The sequence below is a fragment of the Rhinichthys klamathensis genome, unplaced genomic scaffold (genome assembly GCF_029890125.1).
Source record: "Rhinichthys klamathensis goyatoka isolate OS25496 unplaced genomic scaffold, OSU_Roscu_1.1 h1tg000550l_1, whole genome shotgun sequence".
NCBI classification, from domain to species: domain Eukaryota; kingdom Metazoa; phylum Chordata; class Actinopteri; order Cypriniformes; family Leuciscidae; genus Rhinichthys; species Rhinichthys klamathensis.
In genome coordinates this window covers 546986-573205 of record NW_026607021.1, presented here as the reverse complement: position 1 = coordinate 573205, position 26220 = coordinate 546986, and the positions used below count along the sequence as shown (strand labels likewise).

Here is a 26220-nt window from a genome sequence, read left to right as displayed (position 1 = left end):
GCGAAAGGGGGTCAAACACAGTGTTAGTATGGTGTTCATAATAATCCTTTAGGTGTCACGGTTTCAATGTGTTTAGTTCTGTCTTGAGATCTTGTTTCCCCCGTCTTTTGTGACTTTTGGTTCAGTCCTGTTAGTTTTTCCCGCTATGTCTGATTAGTAATTCCCTTCACCTGTGTTCTGTTAATCATCCCATTAGTCCCTGTTCATTTAAGCCCTGTGTTTTCCCTCAGTGTTTGTTGGTCGTCGTCCATGTACGGTTGTGTGTTTTTTGAAGTCCTGGAGTTTCTTTTCCTTTGTTCTTGTATGTTTATAGAAGTTAAGTTTGTAAATAAATACCTATATCGCAGATTCCGTGTCCTCGTCTTCAGCAGCCTACAGCAACCTGACAGAACGACCAACCCTTACTAAAGAAGTAAGGAAACCGAAGATGACCGAGCGGGAGAGAGGACATCCATTTGCGGGGACCCGTTTGGCCATATTTCGTGGGACCCGTGGAGGCCGCAGTGGAGGAGATGGTCGAGTGGAAGCCCGACACCACTCTATATTCTGGCCTCTTTTCGACCCTGGGTTGGTGATGACCGAGCCTGAGCTTCCCTGCACGCCTGCCGAGCCTGAGCTTCCCTGCACAGTTAAGGTTAATTCCGAGTTTGATGACTTCACCGATCTTCCTCCTCTCATCGGTCCCGAAGTGCCAGAGTTTCCTTCGCCGCTGGTTCCGTCCAGCCCAGCCACGCCCGCACCGCTGGTTCCGTCCAGCCCAGCCAAGCCCTCACCGCTGGTTCCGTCCAGCCCAGCCAAGGCCGCACCGCTGGTTCTGTCCAGCCCAGCCAAGCCCTCACCGCTGGTTCCGTCCAGCCCAGCCAAGCCCGCACCGCTGGTTCCGTCCAGCCCAGCCAAGCCTGCACCGCTGGTTCCGTCCAGCCAATCCGAGCCCGTCGCCTGCCCGCCAGAGCCTGAGCCCGTCGCCTGCCCGCCAGAGCCTGAGCCCGTCGCCTGCCCTCCAGAGCCTGAGCCCGTCGCCTGCCCGCCAGAGCCTGAGCCCGTCGCCTGCCCGCCAGAGCCTGAGCCCGTCGCCTGCCCACCAGAGCCTGAGCCCGTCGCCTGCCCGCCAGAGCCTGAGCCCGTCACCTGCCCGCCAGAGCCAGAGCCCGCTGATCCTGCGCCAGAGCCCGCTGATCCTGCGCCAGAGCCCGCTGATCCTGCGCCAGAGCCCGCTGATCTTGCGCCAGAGCCCGCTGATCCTGCGCCAGAGCCCGCTGATCCTGCGCCAGAGCCCGCTGATCCTGCGCCAGAGCCCGCTGATCCTGCGCTAGAGCCCACTGATCCTGCGCCAGTCCTGTCCAGCCCAGAGTTTCCTTTGCCACTGGTCCTGCTTAGTTCAAAGTCCTCGTCACCGCTGGTCCTGCCCAGCCCAAGACTCTCGTTGCTGCCGGATCCCCCCTGTCTTGTCAATTTTCCCATTAAAATTTTGGGGGGGCGCCCACCCGAAGGGTCTTCACCACCGTGGCCGCCTGAAGGGTCTTCACCACCGTGGCCGCCTGAGGGATCTTCACCACCGTGGCCGCCTGAAGGGTCTTCACCACCGTGGCCGCCTGAAGGGTCTTCACCACCGTGGCCGCCTGAAGGGTCTTCACCACCGTGGCCGTCCGAAGGGTCATCACCGCCCTGGACGTCCGAGGGTCCGACAGCTCCGCCCTGGACGCCCGAGGGTCCGACAGCTCCACCCTGGACGCCCGAGGGTTCGTCTGCTCAACCCTGGCCACGCCCACGTCCTGCTCCGCCCTAGCCACGCCCACGTCCAGCTCCGCCGTGGCCACGCCCACATCCAGCTCCGCCCTGGACGCCCGAGGGTCCGACAGCTCCGCCCTGGACGCCCGAGGGTCCGACAGCTCCGCCGTGGCCACGCCCACAGCCTGCACCGCCCTGGCCACGACCACAGCCCGCTCCGCCATGGCCACGTCCACAGCCGGTTCCACCCCGGTTCCCCAAGCTACCAGCTCCGCCCTGGAGGCTTCCCGTCCCTGCATCACCGTGCCCTCGTCAGCCTCCAGGGCGCCCAACCTCCCACCCCTTTGGATGTTGTACGGCGCGAGGTCGCGCCTTTCGGAGAGGGGGGGGGGTACTGTCACGGTTTCAATGTGTTTAGTTCTGTCTTGAGATCTTGTTTCCCCCGTCTTTTGTGACTTTTGGTTCAGTCCTGTTAGTTTTTCCCGCTATGTCTGATTAGTAATTCCCTTCACCTGTTTTCTGTTAATCATCCCATTAGTCCCTGTTCATTTAAGCCCTGTGTTTTCCCTCAGTGTTTGTTGGTCGTCGTCCATGTACGGTTGTGTGTTTTTTGAAGTCCTGGAGTTTCTTTTCCTTTGTTCTTGTATGTTTATAGAAGTTAAGTTTGTAAATAAATACCTATATCGCAGATTCCGTGTCCTCGTCTTCAGCAGCCTACAGCAACCTGACATTAGGTGAGTGTATAATGTGTGCAGACACACATTTTGAGGCAATGCTTACGCTTTTGCAAGGGTCTGTTTGCACAAGCATTACAAGGCAAGTTGATTTACACCAAACATTTGTGCTTTAAAAATCCTCTTCACTGTGACCTGCATCTGTTGTCTGGTTTGCAGTTCGTCCGGTTTATTTAACTGTTAGTTTTACTGTCTTTTGGGGATGATAATATATAAAGATGTAAATGTTCCTCTTCAGGGAAACTTCTCACTGCTGTCTTCTACCGCCGGCAAGATCTGATGGTTCAAGCAGGAATCTCGCTGAACCCCCAGATGGGGTTTACGCCAAACACATATTGTACATATTAATACTTATTCACTCCGAGTCTTTATGGTAGAGATGATCTTACCACAGTATCTCCAGTTTACAGTGAGGATCCTCCAGTACAGCAGAGAACAGCTTCACTCCTGAGTCTCCTGGTTTATTCTTAGACAGATCCAGAGATCTCAGGTGTGAGGGGTTTGATCTCAGAGCTGAAGCCAGAGCAACACAACCTTCATCTGTGACTCCACAATCCCTCAACCTGTAGAGAACAATGACACACATTAGGCCTATATCCAGAGATAAACATAACAATAAAATAACAACAATGCTGTCAATATGAAATATATAAAATAATAAATATACAAAATACTCATGCAAAAACTTTGTTTGTGGATTTCTCATCAGCTTTTAACTGTATTTCTCCTAGTATTTTAGTTGCCACCTTGGCCAAAGAACTTTTTATGGATAGTAGGACACTTGCTTGGGTGATAAACTTTCTAAGTTCTAGAACTCAGCAGATTAAAATAGGGTCCATTTCAGACAAATTGATTACCTCAGTCGGAGCTCCCCAAGGATGTGTTTTATCTCCGTTATTATTTATTATATATACAAATTATTGTGTGAGTTCCTTCAAAAATAGACATATTGTAAAGTAAGCAGATGATACTGCTTTAGTGAGGCTTTTAAACGATTGGGAGAAGAACATGGGCCTGTTCTGGACTTCTTTTTAAATTGGTGTGAAAACTCAAATCTTTATTTAAATATTTCAAAAACTTCTTCTTCTTCGAGTCCGTTGCAATCTCAAATGTCGTTCTGCCAATATCTGGCGCAGATCACAGCTGATGTGGTCGGTTCAGCCAGCTCCTGGGCGCTGCACTGAGGGGCGTTTTTACACTCCAGTAGATGGGGCATTGTCTGTACTGCTCCGCAGCTACATGTGTCATCTGTCTGGTGGTTCCATGTTTTCATAAGTGCATTGCACCTCCCCTGTTCCACTCGTAATCTGTTGAGGGTCTTCCAGGTTAGCCATGGGAGGTCATGCCCGCTGGCGAGACATTCAGTCGGGGTGATTCCTCTCTCCATCCAGTCCAGGGCTCGTAGGTTTAGCTGGTTCCATTCATCTTTCCAAATGTTGGTCCTTGCAATTTCTTTGGTTGTCTGGAGAGGTGGGACTGTCAGTAGGAAACTGGCTCTTGATTTCAAAAACTAAGGAAATGGTTATTGACTTTAGAGAGAAAGAGCAAATGAAACTCATTCTACATTAAAGCAGCACTAGGTAACTTTTCAACCTTCATAATATATTTCCAAGTCTCTTGTGATGGTACATCGACTTACAATAGGTTGAATGACACGTCTGCCATAGCCTGACGGGGTCTGTAGCATTTTTAATCGTACTTTTAAACTTCGGGTTTCGGGTAGTAACCGGGGAACAAAGAGAACTACAAAATTCGACTGCTTTACGGCATATATGTCACTTCCAACACCACCCCCACTTCCTTAAAATCGCAGGGCTCTCAAGTGTCACGCATTGAAATATAGTGAAATATATTACAAATAGTTTTTCAGCGTGAGAAATATAATGTGTGGCGGGAGAGCGTGACAAAATACCGAAATGAGTGACTGTCACGCTCTCCCGCCACACATTATATTTCTCACGCTGAAAAACTATTTGTAATATATTTAATATGCCGCAGTGCCCAAAACTCTGGCCGCGCCGCTCTCACTGTGGAACCGGCAGGAATCAAGCGCGTCTCCTCTGGTGTTGTTCGTCTGGTGTTGTTAGCCAATCAGAAAATAGCACTATTGTATCTGGGTAACATTTAACGCAACAACCAATGACACCCCGTCGGCTGGGGTGTTTTTTTGTCTGCCTGACTATGTTACTGATCTTATCCTCCGTTTATCTTCATGAATCAGGTAATGATTATTTGTCTTGCCTCAAGCTATAATGCAAATCGATTTGTAAAATTGGCAGATTCATTTATGGTAGCTTGATATTATAATATTGACGATATATATGGTTATTATCTACCACTCAAACATTGCATTGAAGTATCATATAGATTCAGTAAAACGGTAACCAATAGACTAGGCTACTATAATGACGCTGGCTTGTAAACGTGATCATCGCGATCATTTGTCGTTAGAAAAAAAATAAAACCCATTATATTCATATGACATGCTGAAATACACTCACCGGCCACTTTATTAGGTACCCCATGCTAGTAACGGGTTGGACCCCCTTTTGCCTTCAGAACTGCCTCAATTCTTCGTGGCATAGATATAACAAGGTGCTGGAAGCATTCCTCAGGGAGTTTGGTCCATATTGACATGATGGCATCACACAGTTGCCGCAGATTTGTCGGCTGCACATCCATGATGCGAATCTCCCGTTCCACCACATCCCAAAGATGCTCTATTGGGTTGAGATCTGGTGACTGTGGAGGCCATTTTAGTACAGTGAACTCATTGTCATGTTCAAGAAACCAATTTGAAATGATTAGAGCTTTGTGACATGGTGGAAGTAGCCATCAGAGGATGGGTACATGGTGGCCATAAAGGGATGGACATGGTCAGAAACAATGCTCAGGTAGGCCGTGGCATTTAAACGATGCCCAATTGGCACTAAGGGGCCTAAAGTGTGCCAGGAAAACATCCCCCACACCATTACACCACCACCACCAGCCTGCACAGTGGTAACAAGGCATGATGGTTCCATGTTCTCATTCTGTTTACGCCAAATTCTGACTCTAACATCTGAATGTCTCAACAGAAATCGAGACTCATCAGACCAGGCAACATTTTTCCAGTCTTCAACTGTTCAATTTTGGTGAGCTCTTGCAAATTGTAGCCTCTTTTTCCTATTTGTAGTGGAGATGAGTGGTACCCGGTGGAGTCTTCTGCTGTTGTAGCCCATCCGCCTCAAGGTTGTGCGTGTTGTGGCTTCACAAATGCTTTGCTGCATACCTCGGTTGTAACGAGTGGTTATTTCAGTCACTGTTGCCCTTCTATCAGCTCGAACCAGTCTGGCCATTCTCCTCTGACCTCTGGCATCAACAAGGCATTTCCGCCCACAGAACTGCCGCTCACTGGATGTTTTTTCTTTTTCGGACCATTCTCTGTAAACCCTAGAGATGGTTGTGCGTGAAAATCCCAGTAGATTAGCAGTTTCTGAAATACTCAGACCAGCCCTTCTGGCACCAACAATCATGCCACGTTCAAAGTCACTCAAATCAACTTTCTTCCCCATACTGATGCTCGGTTTGAACTGCAGGAGATTGTCTTGACCATGTCTACATGCCTAAATGCACTGAGTTGCCGCCATGTGATTGGCTGCTTAGAAATTAAGTGTTAACGAGCAGTTGGACAGGTGTACCTAATAAAGTGGGCGGTGAGTGTATATGCCACTGTACCTGGGATGAAGACATTTCACATGCGACGCAAGCAGAACACCTGCATGTGACCTCCTCCTACAGTGTTCAGGGCTATCATGGTTGTCAACAAATGCACGTGCATGTAGGATAACAGAGTTTACGACAGTAGTAGAGGTCTAGAGGACAATACTGTTTCCCAACTGTAGGGGGACCCCGAGAGCAAAAGTTACCTGGTGTTACGTTAATTAACAGGGAGCAAGTACAGTTAGTAACAAATTATAAATGCCTTGGTGTAATGTTGGTCAATAAACTTAAGTGGGATGTATGGTCTGACTGAGTAAGTAAAAAGCTTCAAAGGAGAATGTACTTCTTAAAGAAATTACTGTCCTTTAATGTCCATAGTAGAACATTGTTGATGTTTTATGGGGCTTTTATTGAAAGCATTGTGTCATTTTATGTGATCTGCTGGTATGGTAGTGCCACTGAGGCCCAGAAGCGATCATTGGGGAAGGTTGTAGTAACAGCAAGTAAATTACTAGGAACAAAGTTAGAGAGTATAGAGAGTATGTACAAAGGAAGAGTGTTAAAAAAGGCTAACATCATTGTGATTGATAAGAGGCACCCTCTATCATATACTTTTGAACTACTACCATCATACAGACGATATTGTGTCCCTAGATGTTTAAAAATAGGTTTAAATTGTATTTTATTCCCCAAGCAATCAAGTTTTTAAATTATCCTCCCTCTAGTGGTAGCAGATAAATAGACGCCAGACTGGATATCTTAATCAGGTTTACAATTAGATTATTTTTTATGTATTCAAATTGTAAATAATATGTCAAATGTGAATTTTCCAAATATTTTGTGAGTGTACGCTGCAAACACAATTTCCCTACGGGGATAAAGAAATAAATACAATATGAAATAGACAACATTGTTAAAATACATCAGTTAGGATTAGGGGATAGAATACACAGTTTTACAGTATAAAAATCATTATTTCTATGGAAATTTCCCATAAAACATGGAAACCCAACGTGTGTGTGTGTGTTTGCTTAATGTATTTGTAAACACTTTAAGGAATGTGTGTGTGTGTGTTAGGGCTGGGAGAAAAAAAACAATTCACCTTTTAACGATTTTAAAATATTTTTTAAAAATGTATTTATTTATTTAATTATTTTTGTCCTTGCTTATAGACGAGGTTGACAGAAGTTAGCCACACTTGTTCAACAGAGGATGAAATGTGTTGTTATCTATGAGTGTCGTAATATCCATTTCAAGTGGACGCGTGGAAGCACGTGAGACTGAATCAGTGTTGCCAACTCAGAGCACTGATCAGCAAGTTTGGTTCCCGCCCCATGGGCCGGATTCGTGCGTCTTTTGCTCTGTTGGTTCCCCAACAAACGGCTAACCTCGTGAGTTCCTCTATCACCCCTCCGGAGCCAGGCGAGGCGGATCGCCTGGCGCCAGGTCTACTACCTCTCGTAGGAGTTGTTAGTAGACTGGGTGGCCTTAACAGTGGTCTCTTCGGTGACCCATTTCCTCCACGTTCTAGCTATACTCCGGGCTAGCACCGTGTTTCCCTCCGACGGACTCGTTCTGTCGTCCTTGCTGAGTACACTCCCACCCCTCGGGCTGGGACTACCTCAAGGACTGCCGTATGTTTCACTACCCTACTTAGTACATGCGTGTATTCCAGTGCCTCCCTTCGGGCGGGCAGGGGCTCCGCAGCGTTCCCTCCTATGGGTTGGGCACGCTTCCCCAGTGTTATCCAAAATCCACTGAGCGGGTCTTGCGGAACAGCAGTGTGATTCTTCCTAGCTAGCTCCCGCCATATAAGGTAAGGAACTGCTATGCGGGGAGGTAAGCTGGGCGCTGGAAGGGGTCAGCACCATGGCGTTTTATTAGGGATCCCAATTCGTTGGAAACTCCTCCGACGAGACGTAGGAGTTCCCGAACGAAAGGGAACGTCTCGGTTACGTATACCCTCGTTCCCTGAGGAGGGAACGGAGACGTCTCGTCCCGTCGCCATGCTTGCTGTACCTTCGCGGAGGACTGGACACCGTTCGGCTCCGAAGCAAAAAGTGTTTGTTCATGCGCTTGCTTCCGCCTTTATACCCGCACTGGTAGGCGGGTCGCGGAATGCAAATCTTGCATGCTAATATTAATTGGCTCGTTTTAGTTCACTCAAAGTCGATTGGTATCTCTAGCGTGATCCCAATTCGTTGGAAACTCCTCCGACGAGACGTAGGATTTCCCGAACAAAAGGGAACTGTCTCTTTCCTCTTTCCAAGCTTTCCAAAAAGAGTGAAAAGCATGAATAAAAGAATTATCCTGGAGTAAATTATTATTAATATGCCAATACGTAGAATAAAATGTAATACAAGGAACAGAAACAGTCATATAAATATAGTGGTAATCAGACAAGAAGTTTGGTGAAATAGAGACACCAAGAAAACTCCCCCGGTTATTAGCCTTCACATAAAACCGATCAAGTCTTGCTGCTGATATTTCATTAGAATTCTGTTTGAGCCAGGTATACTGCTTAACCCCTGGAAAACTGTCTCTCCATAAATCAGTAAAACTATGATAATTAATTAAAGACCTAAGTGCTTCAACCGAACAAGCATGAGGTTCCTCATGATTCCTATCCACAGCTTGATCTAAAGTACAGTTAAAATCCCCCCAACACATTAATCTTATCCTGAGAACATTTTGATACAGCTTCAGAGACTTTTAAAAAAAATTATACACGTTCATTCCCTATGTCTGGTGCATAAACATTAAAAAAAGAAAAATTAGAATCTCCTAAAGTAATATCCACTCGTAAAATAGGACCAAAAATTATTTCAGACACAAAAGCCTGACTATTTACCTGTGATGAAAGAAGTATTAAAACACCTGCGCTTAAGTTTGAACCATGACTAAGCAGAGATGGGGACTCGAGTTTGAGACTCGGACTCGAGTGCGACTTAAGTCCCACACACAGTGACTTCAGACTCGACTTGAGACTCGTCCTCGAAAGACTTCAGACTCGACTCGGACTCGAGCTGCGGGACTCGTGAACAATGTTTATTTTTAGGAAACGTCTGATTAGCTCGCTGTTACCCCCCTCCCTCCGTTACCTATAACCTGCCTACGTAACCACGTACTACGTGGCCTATTGCTGGCAGCGCGCGCGCGACCACACATGAGAGGATAACAAACAAAAAAGTTCGACTGCACCGGCCGCTGCTGTGCCATTCATCGTTAGCTTTGGGTTCAAAAACTTCAAACAAGACGCGCTAAAAAGAAGCGCTCAATGCAAAATATGCAGTATCACGATAAAAGATTCTGGCTCAACTACATCTAATTTTATCAGGCGTCTGAAAACGCACCCTGATAGGTGAGTAAACATGTTTAGCTCAGCATTGACCATCTACCGTTAGCTTGCTTATTGCTTTAGCTACCTAACGTTACGGGAGATTAACTCCGATTGTCTTCCTTATGAAATATGAATGAGCGTTTGTTTAATTGCCAAACTTGTGGTGGTCGATTAAGTTAACGTAATGTTAATCATTTACGTGCCGCTGGCTGCCCGTTGTCTACAAACAGGTTACAGGATTATTGTTGTTTATGTAACGTTACAGTTTCATTTAGTTATAACGTTACACTGGTTTGAGAGTCTGGGATGTGTTGACTTACAGTATATAAGCTATGATTAGTTGCATAGGCAGTGCAGCCAGAAGAAGCCAGAAATGTTTTGTGTCCCATACCTAGTGTGTTAAGAGAAGAGAAGGTTAACCAGTCTGATCTCACCCTTTGGATTTTTTTTATTTCTAAACATTTTGTTCTTAACAAGTTACATGCCATAAGTTGGTCAGTTGCTTCACATTTACACTAAAGATTTTGAGCATTTGAATGTTTTGGAAGTGCACTGTAGTGTTAATTTCATTTGGACGCAATAGTTTATTTGCATTTAGCTACACTGATGTTTTGCACTAAATAGGAGTGTGTCAATTTTAGTGTTGTGAGTTATATCATTTTCTATATTTGGTCTTATGTCTTGGTATGTTCAAGCTACAAGGCAAAATAAAGAAATTAACTAAAAGTAAAGCATTCTTGGTGTTTTTGTCATGTTGCAATAGCCTGTTTACACTGATTATATACCAAAATCAAAGCTGATACTGTATACTAATAGATAAAGGAGTCATAATAACATATGGTACCACTTTATTTTGATAGTCCACTTTATACATTCGACTAACTATAAGTAACTTTGCAGCTGCATGTCAACTAACTCTCATTAGAGTATTAGTAGGCTTAATATCTGCTAATTATGTATTATAATATCTTATTTTGTTGGTTCCCCAACAGATATTCTACTGACTATAAGTAACTTGGCAACTACAAGTCAACTTGTTCTCCAAACCCACATCATAACCTGACAGTCTACTACAGTCTACGAATACTCTAATGAGAGTTAGTTGACATGTAGTTGAAAATGTACATGGTTAGTAGAATGTCTAAAGTGGACTATCGAAATAAAGTGTAACCTAACATATTACATGCTTTGAATTCCTTATATAAAGTTATGCAGTGTTCTAAGCAACCTGGATGGGTCGCTGTACGTGATGCAACGCTTATAACCACAAGAGACTTGAGACTTGACTTGGACTCTAGCTCAAAGACTTGAGACTTGACTTGGACTCTAGCTCAGAGACTTGAGACTTGACTTGGACTCTAGCTCAGAGACTTGAGACTTGACTTGGACTCTAGCTCAGAGACTTGTGAGCATCTCTGTGACTAAGCAGTGCTCTACCCTTCCATTCGGTCATGCATAGTGTCTGATTTTGAGCATTCGTTTGCGTCTCTTGTGATAGGACTATATCTGTCTTTTTTAACTGTAAATAATCAAATAATGCAGCTCTCTTCTCAGTGCCCCGACAACCATTAATATTAAAAGAACCAATATTAAATGAAGTCATGGAGATTAGATAAAGAAATTCAAAGAGCAATAGGACAAACACCACAAAACTCATCATTATCCTAGTGTTTCGTAGATCGAGTCTTCATTCTTTTTCTTACATTACATGTGAATTTCTTCAGTCAATAACGTTTTTTTTATCAAGTTCTTCTAAAGTTGCTTTTCTCATGCCAATGGCACACGATTCATTGAAAAGCCTTAAATTTGGAAAATACATTCCAATTTTTGGTCTCCGTTGATTTTTTGTAGAATCAAGAAAATGATTCAACTGTTCAACTGTGTAGTAGGATACATTTGTTTTAGAAGTGGAACTTCCCTGGGAGCAGTGACGGACTGGGACTAAAAAACGGCCCTGGACTTTGACTAGGCCCGGCCCAAAGCAATCGGAGCGCGGAAACTCGACAACAACATCAATAACGCCTGCCGCCTGGCATGAGTGTCACAAGACTTTAATTGTGTCTTTTAATTATGAATAAAAAAATAAAAAACAGGGTTTATTCCAAGATAGCATGGAATAGATTGTATAATATGCTAACAGCATATTATACAATCTATATTCCATGCTGTCTTAAAATGAATTTATTACTTAATAATCTTAATTAATGTATTCAGTAATTAATCTTACTGCACAAATAATAAGACCATATCTAAATGAAAATAAACCATTACAAATATAACTTCTGTATACAAAATCTTCAAAGTTTGTAAGCATTAACTGTAACGTTACCAACATTTTTAAAAGTAAAAGCACAACATACACTCACCTAAAGGATTATTAGGAACACCTGTACAATTTCTCATTAATGCAATTATCTAATCAACCAATCACATGGCAGTTGCTTCAATGCATTTAGGGGTGTGGTCCTGGTCAAGACAATCTCCTGAACTCCAAACTGAATGTCACAATGGAAAAGAAAGGTTATTTAAGAAATATTGAGCGTGGCATGGTTGTTGGTGCCAGACGGGTCTGAGTATTTCACAATCTGCTCAGTTACTGGGATTTTCACGCACAACCATTTCTAGGGTTTACAAAGAATGGCGTGAAAAGGGAAAAACATCCAGTATGCGGCAGTCCTGTGGGCGAAAATGCCTTGTTGATGCTAAAGGTCAGAGGAGAATGGGCCGACTGATTCAAGCTGATAGAAGAGCAACTTTGACTGAAATAACCACTCGTTACAACCGAGGTATGCAGCAAAGCATTTGTGAAGCCACAACACGCACAACCTTGAGGCGGATGGGCTACAACAGCAGAAGACCCCACCGGGTAGCACTCATCTCCACTACAAATAGGAAAAAGAGGCTACAATTTGCAAGAGCTCACCAAAATTGGACAGTTGAAGACTGGAAAAATGTTGCCTGGTCTGATGAGTCTCGATTTCTGCTGAGACATTCAGATGGTAGAGTCAGAATTTGGCGTAAACAGAATGAGAACATGGATCCATCATGCCTTGTTACCACTGTGCAGGCTGGTGGTGGTGGTGTAATGGTGTGGGGGATGTTTTCTTGGCACACTTTAGGCCCCTTAGTGCCAATTGGGCATCGTTTAAATGCCACGGCCTACCTGAGCATTGTTTCTGACCATGTCCATCCCTTTATGGCCACTATGTACCCATCCTCTGATGGCTACTTCCAGCAGGATAATGCACCATGTCACAAAGCTCGAATCATTTCAAATTGGTTTCTTGAACATGACAATGAGTTCACTGTACTAAAATGGCCCCCACAGTCACCAGATCTCAACCCAATAGAGCATCTTTGGGATGTGGTGGAACGGGAGCTTCGTGCCCTGGATGTGCATCCCACAAATCTCCATCAACTGCAAGATGCTATCCGATCAATATGGGCCAACATTTCTAAAGAATGCTTTCAGCACCTTGTTGAATCAATGCCACGTAGAATTAAGGCAGTTCTGAAGGCGAAAGGGGGTCAAACACAGTGTTAGTATGGTGTTCATAATAATCCTTTAGGTGAGTGTATTTCTTAATATTAGCTACTGCATGTGGCATTTTACAGCTAAAATGTTGAAGTTTAGCTGTTTTAACTACTGTTATCATTAAAAATGTAGCAAGCTGACTATCACTTCCTAACATCATCCCTAGCAAGTAACTCTCTTTCTCCTCTCATGTTCCATACTTACTTGCCCTGTATCTGCCTGTGGAACCCGCTCATCTTTCTGTCCCTCATCATCACTGGTGGTGGCATGTTGCTGCAGAGCTGTCTGGCTCACTTCTTCACTGCTGGGTCTGCTGCTAATATTTAACTGTGAGGTGGTGCTGCTGCTGGCTGTGCTGCTAAATATTTCAGTTAGTTTGCGACATTTAGCGGCTTCAGTATCTAAATTACGCATTTTTTTCTCTCTCGCCTTCTCAGCCCCACCCTTTTCTTTCCGTTTTTTTACCCGCGGCTGCGTAATGCATATTGTTTGTTTGTTTCTATGCTTCTATCTAACGTCTTTGCTGTTGGTTTCTTCATCCGCTTCCACTTCTTTTTCTCCTTACTTAGCGGCCACGGCCAGTGCAGCTGGCATCCAAGTTAAAGGTGCATTGCTGCCACCTACAGTACTGGAGTGTGAAACAGATTAGTGGGGGAAAAAAACAGGTGATGACTGTGTGTGTGGCGGGTGGTGGGCTGGCTACCATTCTCCAGATCACATAGATGGCCAGTCTGCCCCTGCCTGGGAGGTTGCATCAATGCTGTCTCGCAACTATCTGAGTATTCACTATTAGAATCAAAAAGAGAGTGTCCATCATTTTCCAAACCATCTCTAGAATCATTATGCGACAAGTTATCTAGTATTTGTGAATCCATCAAATTCGTCGCTCCCTCAAAATCCACTTGTTCTCCAAAGTGCTCAGAAACCCTAGCGTTGTCAGCAACAGCAGCTTCTGCACCATCCTGTTTTTCTACACGATCACCAGCAAAATTTTCACTCAATACATCAGTAACAATGGGGACTAGGGCTGTCAATCTTCCTCTATAATACTATTCGAATTCCATTCCTTATTTTATTTAATATTCGAATAATATTCGAATATTAAATGCTCAAATTCATCCTATTATTAATATTTACGACATTACTCAGGCTTATGGATCACCAATGCCACTATAGCATGTGGTTGTTGTTACACGTTCTGTCCACTAGAGGGACATCTAACATTACAATTAACATTTTATTCGTGCTGAATATGGTTGAAGCGCTACCGATGGTTTTCGGCTAATATCTCTGCTAAAACACCACCAAAAATTCTGAAACTTATATCGTTCTTTTCAGTTCGACTAGGCGGTTCCAACGAGTTCGGTGCTCGCCAAATCCGTTGAGTTTTCACCGAGATATTTGCGCTTCACGGGCGCTTTTTTACATTGTTGAACATTTACCATTTTTGACAGTATTGTTATGATGATACAGCGTGGATAACGTGCACAATTGTGTTACGATTCAAAAACTTTATTGTTCATCAGACGAAACAAAAGCATTTCATTTTCACATGTGTGTAAGCCAAGGTGGCGAGAAAGGCAAGATTGCATATCGTAAAACTTCAAATAGTAGCCCGGGCTTTTATTTTCCCAAATCGTCGAACTGCACCGGCTTGTATTTGAGACAGGCGTCTATATGAGACAGGCCTTTATAATTTAGTGTTGAGATGTTGTTCATTGAGGCCTAGAGTCTCTAATCTCTAAAAATATCCAAATGCTCCACGTGAAACTTCCGACCTTTTACTAGTATCGTGTCAATTGATTTTGATTAATATGCGCGAGGGAGAGAGGCCAAGACAGCGCTCGTGTTTGAAGACGTGAGAGTGCGCGCGCGCGGCCGGGGCTCTCTCTCTCTCTGCTCGTTATGCGCCCTGTCAGGCGCAGCAGTCATTCTAGTCTACATCGATCAAAAAAGGCTTTCGCGGGACAAACATTTGCGTTGGCGACCGCCAAAAAGCAGACAATCGCACGGGTTTTAGAGGATTAAATACAACCTGAAACTAAAAAACAGACCCGGCCTCTATTTGAGACCGGCCTTTATTTACCCAAACCTGCAGCCACACCAGGCGTAAAAGAGACGGCGTCTATTTGGGACTCGGCTATTATTTGAAGTTTTACGGTATAAAAAAAAAATATATATATACATAAAAAAAACAATATTCGAATAGTAACTTGAGCATTCGAATAGTATTGATTTTTTTAATATTCGAATTATATTCGAATTTCGGAATTCGTTCCAACAGCCCTAATGGGGACCACAGAGTTATCGACACAACCAGACAACCTAGGTTCACTAAAGCAGTCACTAACTTTTTCAGAGTGCTGATCAGTTTTATTTTCATTGGTTTCATCAGGAGTATGATTTACCTGCTCATTGACAGTGACTGACTCATCCCCATGGTTAATTGCCTCTTGTATTTTACCTTTAAAGGTGCTCTAAGCGATGTCATGTGTTTTTTAGGCCAAAACATTTTTTGTCACATACAGCAAACATCTCCTCACTATCCGCTGGCTGCCTGTCCCCTGAACACACTGTAAAGAAACGCGATCTCTGTAGACAGCCCATGCTTCACAAACAGCACCAAAAACAAACTGCAGCGACCCGCTCCCCAAAACATAACAAACTGTTCCAGCCAATGACCGACAAGAAGGGTTTGGGGGTGTGGTTTGGGGGGTTAGTGTGCGGATGAGGAGGAGGGAGGGTCTAGCTAGCCTCCGTTTTGTTTGACAATAGTTCGAACGTCAACAAGAAGTGACGTCACCCAGGATCGCTTAGAGAACCTTTAATATGATTAATGTTCCTTCCCCTTTTTCATAAGGCTCCATCATCAGCAAACAGTGACTGTCCGATATCCCCTTGCACTTGTGAAAAAACATCATTAATCATTATGGAACAGAGTTTAGGGCTAATAACACTGCCCTGAGGAGTACCATTCTCTACCATGTATCTTCTTGAAACATCTGTCCCAATTTTTAGTTGAATAATTCTTTCATCCAAGAATCCCTTAATCAAATTATATGTCCTACGTGCTATTCCTATCATTTTTAATTTTATTATTACTCCCTCCTTCCAAACCATATCGTAGGCTTTTTCTACATCAAAGAACACTGCTATTACAGATTCTTTATTAACTTGAGCTTTCCTTATCTCTGTTTCCAAACACATAATAGGATCCATCGTTCCTCTACCCCTCCTAAACCCACTCTGATGAGGTGATAAAAATCCTCTTCTTTCCATATAAAAGGATAATCTATCTGTAATGATCCTTTCCATTATCTTTCCTACATGTGACGTAAGTGCTATTGGTCTATAATTCATTGGGCTTGACAAATCTTTCCCTGGTTTCCTGATAGGAATAATTACTGCTTCTTTCCACCCAGCTGGCAATTTCCCTAAATCCCATACTTTATTATAAAACCCCAACTTTGTAGATGCTAAAACACCTAAATGTTCAATTATTACATAACAGATATCGTCTTTGTCTGGAGATGTTAATCCAGATCCTTTTATTGCCCTTCTTATTTCTTCCATTGTAATTGCCGCATTCATTATACTGTTACTATCCTCCCTTCTTTCAAGTAAATGTCCATATGCTAATCTTGTCATTGTCCGTCCTCTCTTGCCCTCCTCCGTTAAGTTATCGGAACTATGAATAAGAGTAAATGCCTTCGCTATCATCTCTGCCTTCTCCTGGTCAGACACTGCTGCTTCCTCCCCCATCTTCAATATTGGATACTTCCATTCCCTTCTAATTCCTCGCATACACTTAATCATGTTCCACACATCTCCAACAGGTGTTGCTCTACCAATTTTGTTACAGAAAGTCTGCCAGCTTTGCTTTTTTGCTTTTCGTATAATTTTCCTAACCTTTGCTTGTGTTTCTTTATATTTAATCAAATTATGAAAATTATGGGTTCTTCTTTATACTTTGAGTGCTTTATTCCTTTCTTTTACTATTTTCCCACATTCATCTGTCCACCAGGGAACTGCCTTTCTTTTCATTTTCCCTTTGCTTTTAGGAATCGATTCTTTGGCAACTTGTAGTATTGTTGTTCTAATACTTTTATCAATCTCTTCTATTTCCTCATTTAGATCTATTTTGTCCATTTCTATTTCACACATATATTTAAATCTTTCCCATTTTGCACTACTAAATATCCACTTCCCCACTAATTCCCTTTGATCCTTATTTGTTTCCAATAAAACACTACACCATACTGGAAAATGATCACTACCTACCGATGAATCTTCAGATAGATCCCACTCACATATTCCCGCTAAATTCCTAGAAACTAAAGTTAAATCTAATGCTGAGATGTTCCCTGTATGCACATCTATTCTAGTCCCTCTCCCATCATTTAAACAAACCATGTTTCTCTCTTCTAGCAATTCTTCTATAACCTCACCCTTTTTGCATCTGTTCTTATTCCTCCCCATAAAGTACTATGTGCATTAAAGTCACCACACACTACCCCCTTGTTACCATCCAACCCTACTATTTGTGTTATCTGCCCCAACTCTAATTTCCTACAAGGATTATAATAATTTTATAATTACACACTCTCCCTCATTCGTCCATATCGCTACACTAACATATTCTTGTTATTTCCCCCCTACACTCACTTCTCTGAATGAAATAACGTCTCCAATAAATGTAGCACATCCTCCCAATACTCCATCTTCCCTATCACACCTTAGAGAGGCATTTCCATCTAACCTGAATTCTAAATTTGGTCTCAACCAAGTTTCCTGTACACAAATAATGTCTGGTTTATTGGGAAGATCATCAATATACTTTTTAAGTTCCTGTCCATTGGCCATCAAGCTCCTAACATTCTATTGTAGCAAGAGGACCATTATTAATACTATCCAGTCCCTACTTGCTCCTGGCTTGCTTGACTGCTTAGCTTATTCCTCACCTCCTCCCATGTCTGCGCCCTGATATCTAGGTGATACACTGCTGCTTTTACAATTATTTGTATTCTCTCCATTTTAGATTTAACCTCCATTTATCACCCCTGCTATGAAAGTGACTAACTTCTTTAGATCAACCATTACTATCCCCTCCTTTGCCTGGTCTGGTACTTTTGTATTTTGTGTTACAACTCTGTTTCTTTCATCACTCTTACTAACCATTTTCACAGCTTCTGCATATGAGATATTATTTTGAATTTTAGCTCGTTGTACTTTCATTTCCCTTCTCATCACCTCACATCCACCGTAAGCCACTCTATGACTACCCCCACAATTACAACACTTTAGTTGCTCGTGATTACAGTGACCATACTCATGATCTTCTCCACATCTTGCACACTTTCTTCTGCCTTTACATGTTATTGCTGTATGTCCAAACCTTTGACAGTTATAACACCTCATTGGCTTTGGAACATTCTCTCTTACACTATAACTCAGAAAACCTAGTGTTACATTTTTTGGGAGCACTTCCTCCTCAAACTCCAGAATCACAAGCTCACTGTCCTTCCTCATTCCCTCCCGAGTTATCTGCATCCTTCGATCACCTTTTAGATATCCTCCTTTAAGATTTGCTTTAATTTCCTCTATTGTAACCCCGACTGGTACCCCCCATATCACTCCCTTACTCCACATGTTTCCTTTTTCAGTTTGACTTGTACTTATTACTTTAAACCTCCCAATTTCTTTAATCCTTCCAGCCCGCTCTCTCTGTTCTTCATTTTTACATCCGATCATTAGATTAGGTCTGGGACTGCAAAAACAGGGAGATTAAATAGGGGAACAAACATAAGAGGGTAACGAGGCAGGCAGGTGGGGGAAATTAAACAATAACGAGATAACAAGATGGGAGGGGTTTGACAATTGACAGGAGAGCACATGGCACAAGGAAACAACATCAACAGACCAGACTAAACACAAACACATGACAAACCGGGAGTATCACAGCTCTGTCACTAAGCCAAGAGAAAACCCAGACAAGGGTGACAGAACTGTGACAGCAAGTTGATTTACACCAAACATTTGTGCTTTAAAAACCCTCTTCACTGTATCTTGCATCTGTTGTCTAGTTTGTAGTTCATCCGGTTTATTTAACTGTTAGTTTTACTTCTTTAGGGGATGATAATATAGTGAGATATAAATGTTTCTCTTCAGGGAGACTCTTCACCGCTGTCTTCTACCGCCGCCAGGATCTGACGGTTCAAGCAGGAAGTCGCCACACATTTATTGTATACACTATCTACATATTAATACTTATTCACTCAGAGTCTTTATGGTAGAGATGATCTTACCACAGTCTCTCCAGTTTACAGTGAGGATCCTCCAGTACAGCAGAGAACAGCTTCACTCCTGAGTCTCCTGGTTTATTCGTAGACAGATCCAGAGATCTCAGGTGTGAGGGGTTTGATCTCAGAGCTGAAGCCAGAGCAACACAACCTTCATCTGTGAATCCACAATCACTCAACCTGTAGAGAACAATGACACACATTAAGCCTATATCCAGAGATAGACATAACAATAAAATAACAACATAATGCTGTCAATATGAAATATATAAAATAAATATATAAAATACTCATTAGTTCACATTGTTAAAATACACCAGTTAGGATTAGGGGATATAATACACAGTTTTACAGTATAAAAATCATTATTTCTATGGAAAGTCCCCATAAAACTTGGAAACCCAACAAGTGTGTGACTGAGCCCGTCCTTCAGATGTGACGTTAAACCGAGGTCCTGACTCTCTGTGGTCATTAAAAATCCCAGGATGTTCTTCGATAAAGAGTAGGGGTGTAACCCCAGCATCCTGGCCAAATTTGCCCCTTGGCCTCTGTCTATCATGGCCTCCTAATCATCCCCCACATACTGATTGGCTTCATCACTGTCTGCTCTCCACCAGTAAGCTGGTGTGTGGTGGGCGTACTGGCGCAATATGGCTGCCGTCGCATCATCCAGGTGGAGCTGCACATTGGTGGTAGATGAGGAGATTCCCCCCTTGTATGTAAAGCGCTTTGAGGTCTCAGAAAAAGCGCTAAATAAATGTAACAAATTATTATTATTATTTATTATTTTTACTGAGTGTGTGTGTGTGTGTGTGTGTGTTTAATGTATTTGTAAACATTTTAAGGAATGTGTGTGTGTGTATGCGTGTTAGGGCTGGAAGAAAAAAAAACGATTCACCTATCGCAATTTTTTTGTTTAAGATTTTAAAATATATATATATTTTTTATTTATTCCAGAATCGATATTGATTCAAATTAAATTGCATTATTTTTGTCCTTCTTTATAGACTATGTTGGCAGAAGTTAGCCACACTTGTTCAAGTTTCAAGTTTAAAGTTTGAATTTATTTATATAGCACATTTAAAAACAGCAAACAGGGCTGACCAAAGTGCTGAACAATACACAAGATAAAGAACAAGGACAAACCACACACTCATGACAGAAGCTCACAATGAATTAAAAGATAAAGAAAAAAATAGGTTTTAAGAGAGAATTTAAAAACAGTTAAAGATTGAGCAGCTCTAATGTAAACCGGAAGGCTGTTCCACAGCCTAGGGCCAGTAATCGCAAAGGCTCTGTCCCCTCTATTCTTTAACCCTCTGGGGTTGACAAACGCGCAGGCGCGTTTTGCTCGATTTTTTTCACATAGCAGGAAAATAGACTTAAAATACTCTGTCAATTTTGGTCATACACACTTAAGAAATATAAAAAAATAAACTGTTGAATGTTTATTTTTTTATGTGCCCACTTACAATCGAAATAAAACGTATTGTGCTTTTGTAAAATAAAGAAAATAAACAGGATGTGCTTTCTGTCTCTCCATCTCCGTTAACCTTTTTTCTGGAGCACATCGCTAAACTTAAACAAAACTCAGCGAATACTATTCACCCAAGCATGAGCAATATATCTTTATGATCATTTAAGTTTGTACTATTAAAATATCTAATTCAAAACTAAAATAAATATTCTCTGTTTATGTAATCTATAAAAAAAGAGAGAGGTGTCAGCCGATCTCATTATCGTTCTCTCAGCTCATTATTCTGCTAATGTGACACGCCCACGGACAGCGCGCGCTATTCAGACGCAAATGATCTGAAGCGACACATGCAAACGTGTCAACGCCCCTCATAAACGCGATACCACAACAAATTTAATCATCAGATTTATGTACCTTTTCTTCTTGCGAGGCTGACTGTGAGCAGTAATCCTGGGACATTTACCTCAGAACATGTGCTGGTTTATTTTCATTTTGAGGAGCGACCGATCTAGCTGAGAATTGTGAGTAGCCTAAGTTTTTTATTCTTGTGCTTTGTTCTAATGTCTGTAAATGCAAAAAGACTGTTTAAATTTTGAATTGCTCGGGATAATTTCGAAACTCCTTAATAAGGAGTTGTAACTCCTTCCTCTCGGCGCAATCTCAGGATTTTATGGACCCAATATATCCTCTTTCCTTTTCTCTTTTTTAAGAGAGAGGGCAACAAAATCATCCTCACTGCTTGACGAATCCATTTTGTATTTTTGCGTTTTTTTCCGCAAAGGTTTAATAAATACGCATCGGACTCAGTGTGCAAGGTTTCTGTGCGTGACGAATTTTTAGGCTGACAAGCACGAAAAAACGCATACGAAAATTTCGGACTCAATGTGCAATGGCCTTAAGTCTAACAGTGATAAGATCACAGAGTCACCAGCGTCAGTCGCTAACAATATATCATTAGAAACCCTTAGTAGAGCAGACTCGGTGCTGTGCAGAGGCTTCAAACCAGACTGGAAAGTTTCAAGAATTTGATTTGAGTTAAGATAAGACTGGAGTTGATTGAGAACCGTTTTCTCCAATGCTTTTGTAATAAAAGGAAGGGTCGAAATAGGTCGAAAATTATTAAAATCCCTAACATCGAGTGAGGGTTTCTTGAGCAGAGGTGTAACAGTAGCTTCTTTTAATATATCAGGGATAGTCCCTGTACTCAAGAATGTATTCATAAGAGACACCAAACATGGTCCAAACGAATCAAAAGTTTGTTTCAAGATACGGGGAGAAAGAACATCAAGAGAGCAGAAGGAAGGTTTCAAATGATCAACAATTTCTCTGAGAGATAGAAGAGAAATAGGGTCAAAGACACTCCATATGGCTGAAGAACAGCCCAGTTCAGGCGAGACATTAGCAACTGAGATCTTAGAGAGGAGATCTTCTCACAGAAAAACCTTGAGAAACCTTCACATAATGATACTGAAGGATTTGAAATCACAATTATAGGAGGATTGAGAGCAGACTTTAACACAGAAAATAAGGCTTTTGAACTATGATGATTTTTTTAAAAATTAAATTAGAAAAATACTTAGACTTAGCAGATATCATAGCTTTCTGAAAAGCACTGAGGGAGTGTTTCAGCATTTCATAAGAAATTTGTAACTTATCACTTTTCCATTTACGTTCTGCTCTTCTACATGCTCGCCTCAGAGCGCGGATGGTATCCAGGCCGTATCCAGATCTGACGAAGGATATTCGCCTGGACCCGATGACAATGCAGTGCTGAAGTGTCAACTATCCTCTCCCTATGGAGGATCCCTTTCCCACTCTACAGATAAAGCGTTGTTGAAAATCCGGTTTGCGTACCCCGAAGTGATAAAATAAAATTCGGTATCAAATTTATAGGCAAGACAAGTAGTTTGTTTAGGCATGGTTTGTAGAGAAATTACAAACCTGCGCACACATATTCAAACGAATGTAACTATAGAATCAATTTTTAATGCGCATGTGAACGCCATCAGGTCACAGGTTCGCGTTTAAAGTCTGTTTAGAGAGAACGCCGTCGTCTTAGTGGCCCCTAATGTAATAACAAATGATAATTTTGCTGGAAGTGAATCAATCAAAACCAACTTTAGCCGAAAATAACATTATTCAAAATCGATATAAAGCCAAAACAATCTCTGTTACCGTAAATTGTATGTTTGTCTCTGTAAAGCTGCTTTGAAACAATCTCCATTGTTAAAAGCGCTATATAAATGAAGATGACTTGACTTGACTTGACTATCCTTAAGCCATGGTTCAGCCTTAGGTTTTGACTTCTTAGCTTTTAAAGGAGCAGTGCTATTTCAAACCTCAGAGCATACAATATTAAGCAGACTAAGATGTTCTTCAGCATCCAAGTCGGGTAAGGGTGACTCCATGGACCGAGACAGACACACCTCATTAAAGGAGTTAGTGAATTCATCATGGAAACAGGGAGAAAAGGAACGAGTCCAATGTACAATAGATGAAATGTGCGATCTTGTAGGAGGAAGGGTACTGTAGAATATAAACAGAACAGAGTGACAGTAGCTGCTAAAACTGTTTCTTAAAATTACCGCTAGACCACCTCTGCGGCCAGAAGAGCGGGGAGAGTTAAAGAATGTGCAGCCTTCCGGAATCAACTCAGCAAAAGGACTTAAATCACCAACCTTCATCCAAGTTTCTGTGATGCACATAGAATCCAATGTGTGGGTAGTGAAAAAGTCATTTAAAATGAACGTCTTATTGACTAGCGACCGAGCATTAATCAGAGACATCTTGGAAGGTGATACCGAGTCAGAGACCGCGGGAGAGAGGACTCTATTCAAAAAACGAAGATTCTCTAGAGTAGCTCCACCACGACGAACACGGATAAAAGGGTAGCAGGGGATTGTCGAAGGAGAATCCGGGAGAACTGTCCGAAGCCAGCGAACAGGTGGATCAAGCAGACGCCAACCAGCACTCCTGCGGCGCTTTCTGCGGGGAACCCCATTAGGCCAACTGCGCTGATATTCTGGAATATCCCAGGTAGAGTTTGGAGAGCAGTATTCTGATCCAGCCACAGAGCTTTTTGACTCTGGGTTATATGTGGCCACAAAAGAGTCTCGAATATCCAGAAGTAACTGGCGATCATAAACCAGAAGCGAGTAGCAGTTTGATGCAGATAAAAACACAAATATAGCACAGAGAAGCAGAGACGTCAGACGGTCTTTATAATAATAGTATCATTATTTCTAATACAACATTTCAAATGGTCATAGAAGTACTGGGATAAAAGTTTAAAGTTAAAATATAAACACTGATATCTATGGTAGCCAGTGGCGGTTCTAGAGGGAGGCCGGGGGGGGGGGGGGGGGGGGGGGCAGTGCCCCTGTGACAAAAAGCTTGGCCCCCCTTGTGGCCCCCCTAAATGTGGAGTTTGAAATAATTTTTACAAAACTGTTTTTTGCTATCGTTGTATGCGTATTATTTTTTATTTTTCTATCTTTGTGGATTTGCATTTTCACGTGACAATTCGCATCACATTCGCGGGAATCGCGGCAGAATAACGCCTGTCTCCTGCACGCGAGAGAGGAGAGAAGGAGAAAGTTGGTAAATGTCAGTTCAGTTGTAAGTTCATTCTTTATGTGCGTATGGGGTGTGCGATGTGTATTGTCTATTATGATATTGTAATCATTGTTTTAACTATGTACGAGGCACTGTGAGCTGACATAGCATTTGTCTATCGTCCTTTCACTGCTGTGTGCAGTTCATATAGGCTATGTCCCCAAATTAGTTTTTGTCTTATATTTATATCATATTATGTTCTTATATTAGAATATCACATCAGCAAGAGTGCCGTTTTCCCGTGCACAATTGCAACTGTGATATTTATGTTATACAACAGTTAAATTAACAATAAGTTAACATTGGGAGTTACTTTTTAGACACAATATTGTCAATATTGTTTGTTTTCCCTTTATTTCGCCGACTAGAATTTCATAATGAAACCGTAGTGAGTCTCAATGCTACACAGCGATGATTTATTGACTGAAATCCGCGTTTTGAACGAATCACTTGCTTCTTTCCCGAATAAATCAGCCGAATCGTTTGAATGAATGAATCCCTCTTACAGGGACTTGCCGCCGCCTACTGCCGGTTTTAGTTTCATATTTAAAGTATCCTTTAATTAAAACGTTAAAATTAGAAATAATTTCATATTTAAATATTGATTTAAAAAAAATCTCATAGCTTTATTAATGCAATTGTAAATGGAGTGTAAATATATTAATGCCACTTCTGTGTCACCTCTGCACTGCAAAGATGGATTTTGATTGAATTAATTAATTTGACTGGTAACAGTGGTACTGTATAATTATTGTATAATTAAGTATTATTGTATAAATAAGTATATAATTACTGTATAATTTGAATGTTAGTATTTGACATAAAAGGTGATGCATAACTCTAAATAAGTTTAGAAAAAATGTCCATATATAGGTGAAAATGCCCCTGGAAATCAATTTAAGGTGGCAAATATTGCCCCTTAATTAAAAAATGTATTTCTGTCACTGCTGTGAACTGACCACTGCATAGAATATGAAAAATATTAATATATTCGTGAGTCAGCTGTCAACAACAGGCCTAAACCAGCCATGGCACCAGTGCAAAAACACAATCAGTAAAATATTATCTAATTATTAACAAAATGTTGAAAATATTGAAATATATTTTTGTCAATATTGCACACCCCTAATGTACGGTATTAATTTTGATTTCTTTAGGTCTTAAAAAGCCTTAAATTTGACTTTAAAAAGTGTGCAGGAACCCTGTAAACGGTCAGACATATCAAGTCAGTTATTTTCAGTAAATGAATTAATAAGCTTCTTGGTCCCCATTGCTTTTGCTCTATAGTTCTCAAAATGAAGAGAAAGAAGGACATCATGTCTATTAAAGTTACTGTGACTAATACTGAATATGTAATGCAAATGTAAAAATATAATGGAAATGCAAATACATTGTTGAATGATTATAAACACGGTATTTTGCCTTTTAATGCCTGCAGCAGTGCAGAAAATGATATGACAACAATAAGGTCTAAATGTAACTGGCCCCTCTAACAGTACAACTGGCCCCAGCTTGGCCCCCCCAGTTGAAATGGGCTAGAACCGCCACTGGTTCTCAGCTCCACACACACAGGAACCCAGACCATCCTCTCCCACTACCAAAAACCTTCCCTTTACCTTCTCTTCACTAACCGAGGAAGAAGTATCTAAACTTCTTCTCTCCAGTCATCCTACCACCTGCCCTCTAGACCCCATCCTCCCACAACTTCTACAAGCCATCTCTTTCACACTTCTACCAGCCCTCACACACATCATCAACTCATCCCTCCACACTGGCATTTTCCCTACAGC

At 42.0% G+C, this 26220-nt stretch overlaps 1 protein-coding gene across 1 annotated transcript in view; it reads right to left on the bottom strand.

Moving 5' to 3' along the window:
- The window catches only part of LOC130073537 (NACHT, LRR and PYD domains-containing protein 3-like), a 57133-nt gene that overhangs the window by 5690 nt on the left and 25223 nt on the right, over positions 1-26220 (bottom strand). The window contains exons 8-9 of the mRNA XM_056239008.1: positions 19345-19518; positions 2852-3025 (exon numbers count right to left, since the gene is read on the bottom strand). Of these exons, the coding sequence (XP_056094983.1) occupies positions 2852-3025; positions 19345-19518 (348 nt within the window). The remainder of the gene's footprint in view (positions 1-2851; positions 3026-19344; positions 19519-26220) is intronic.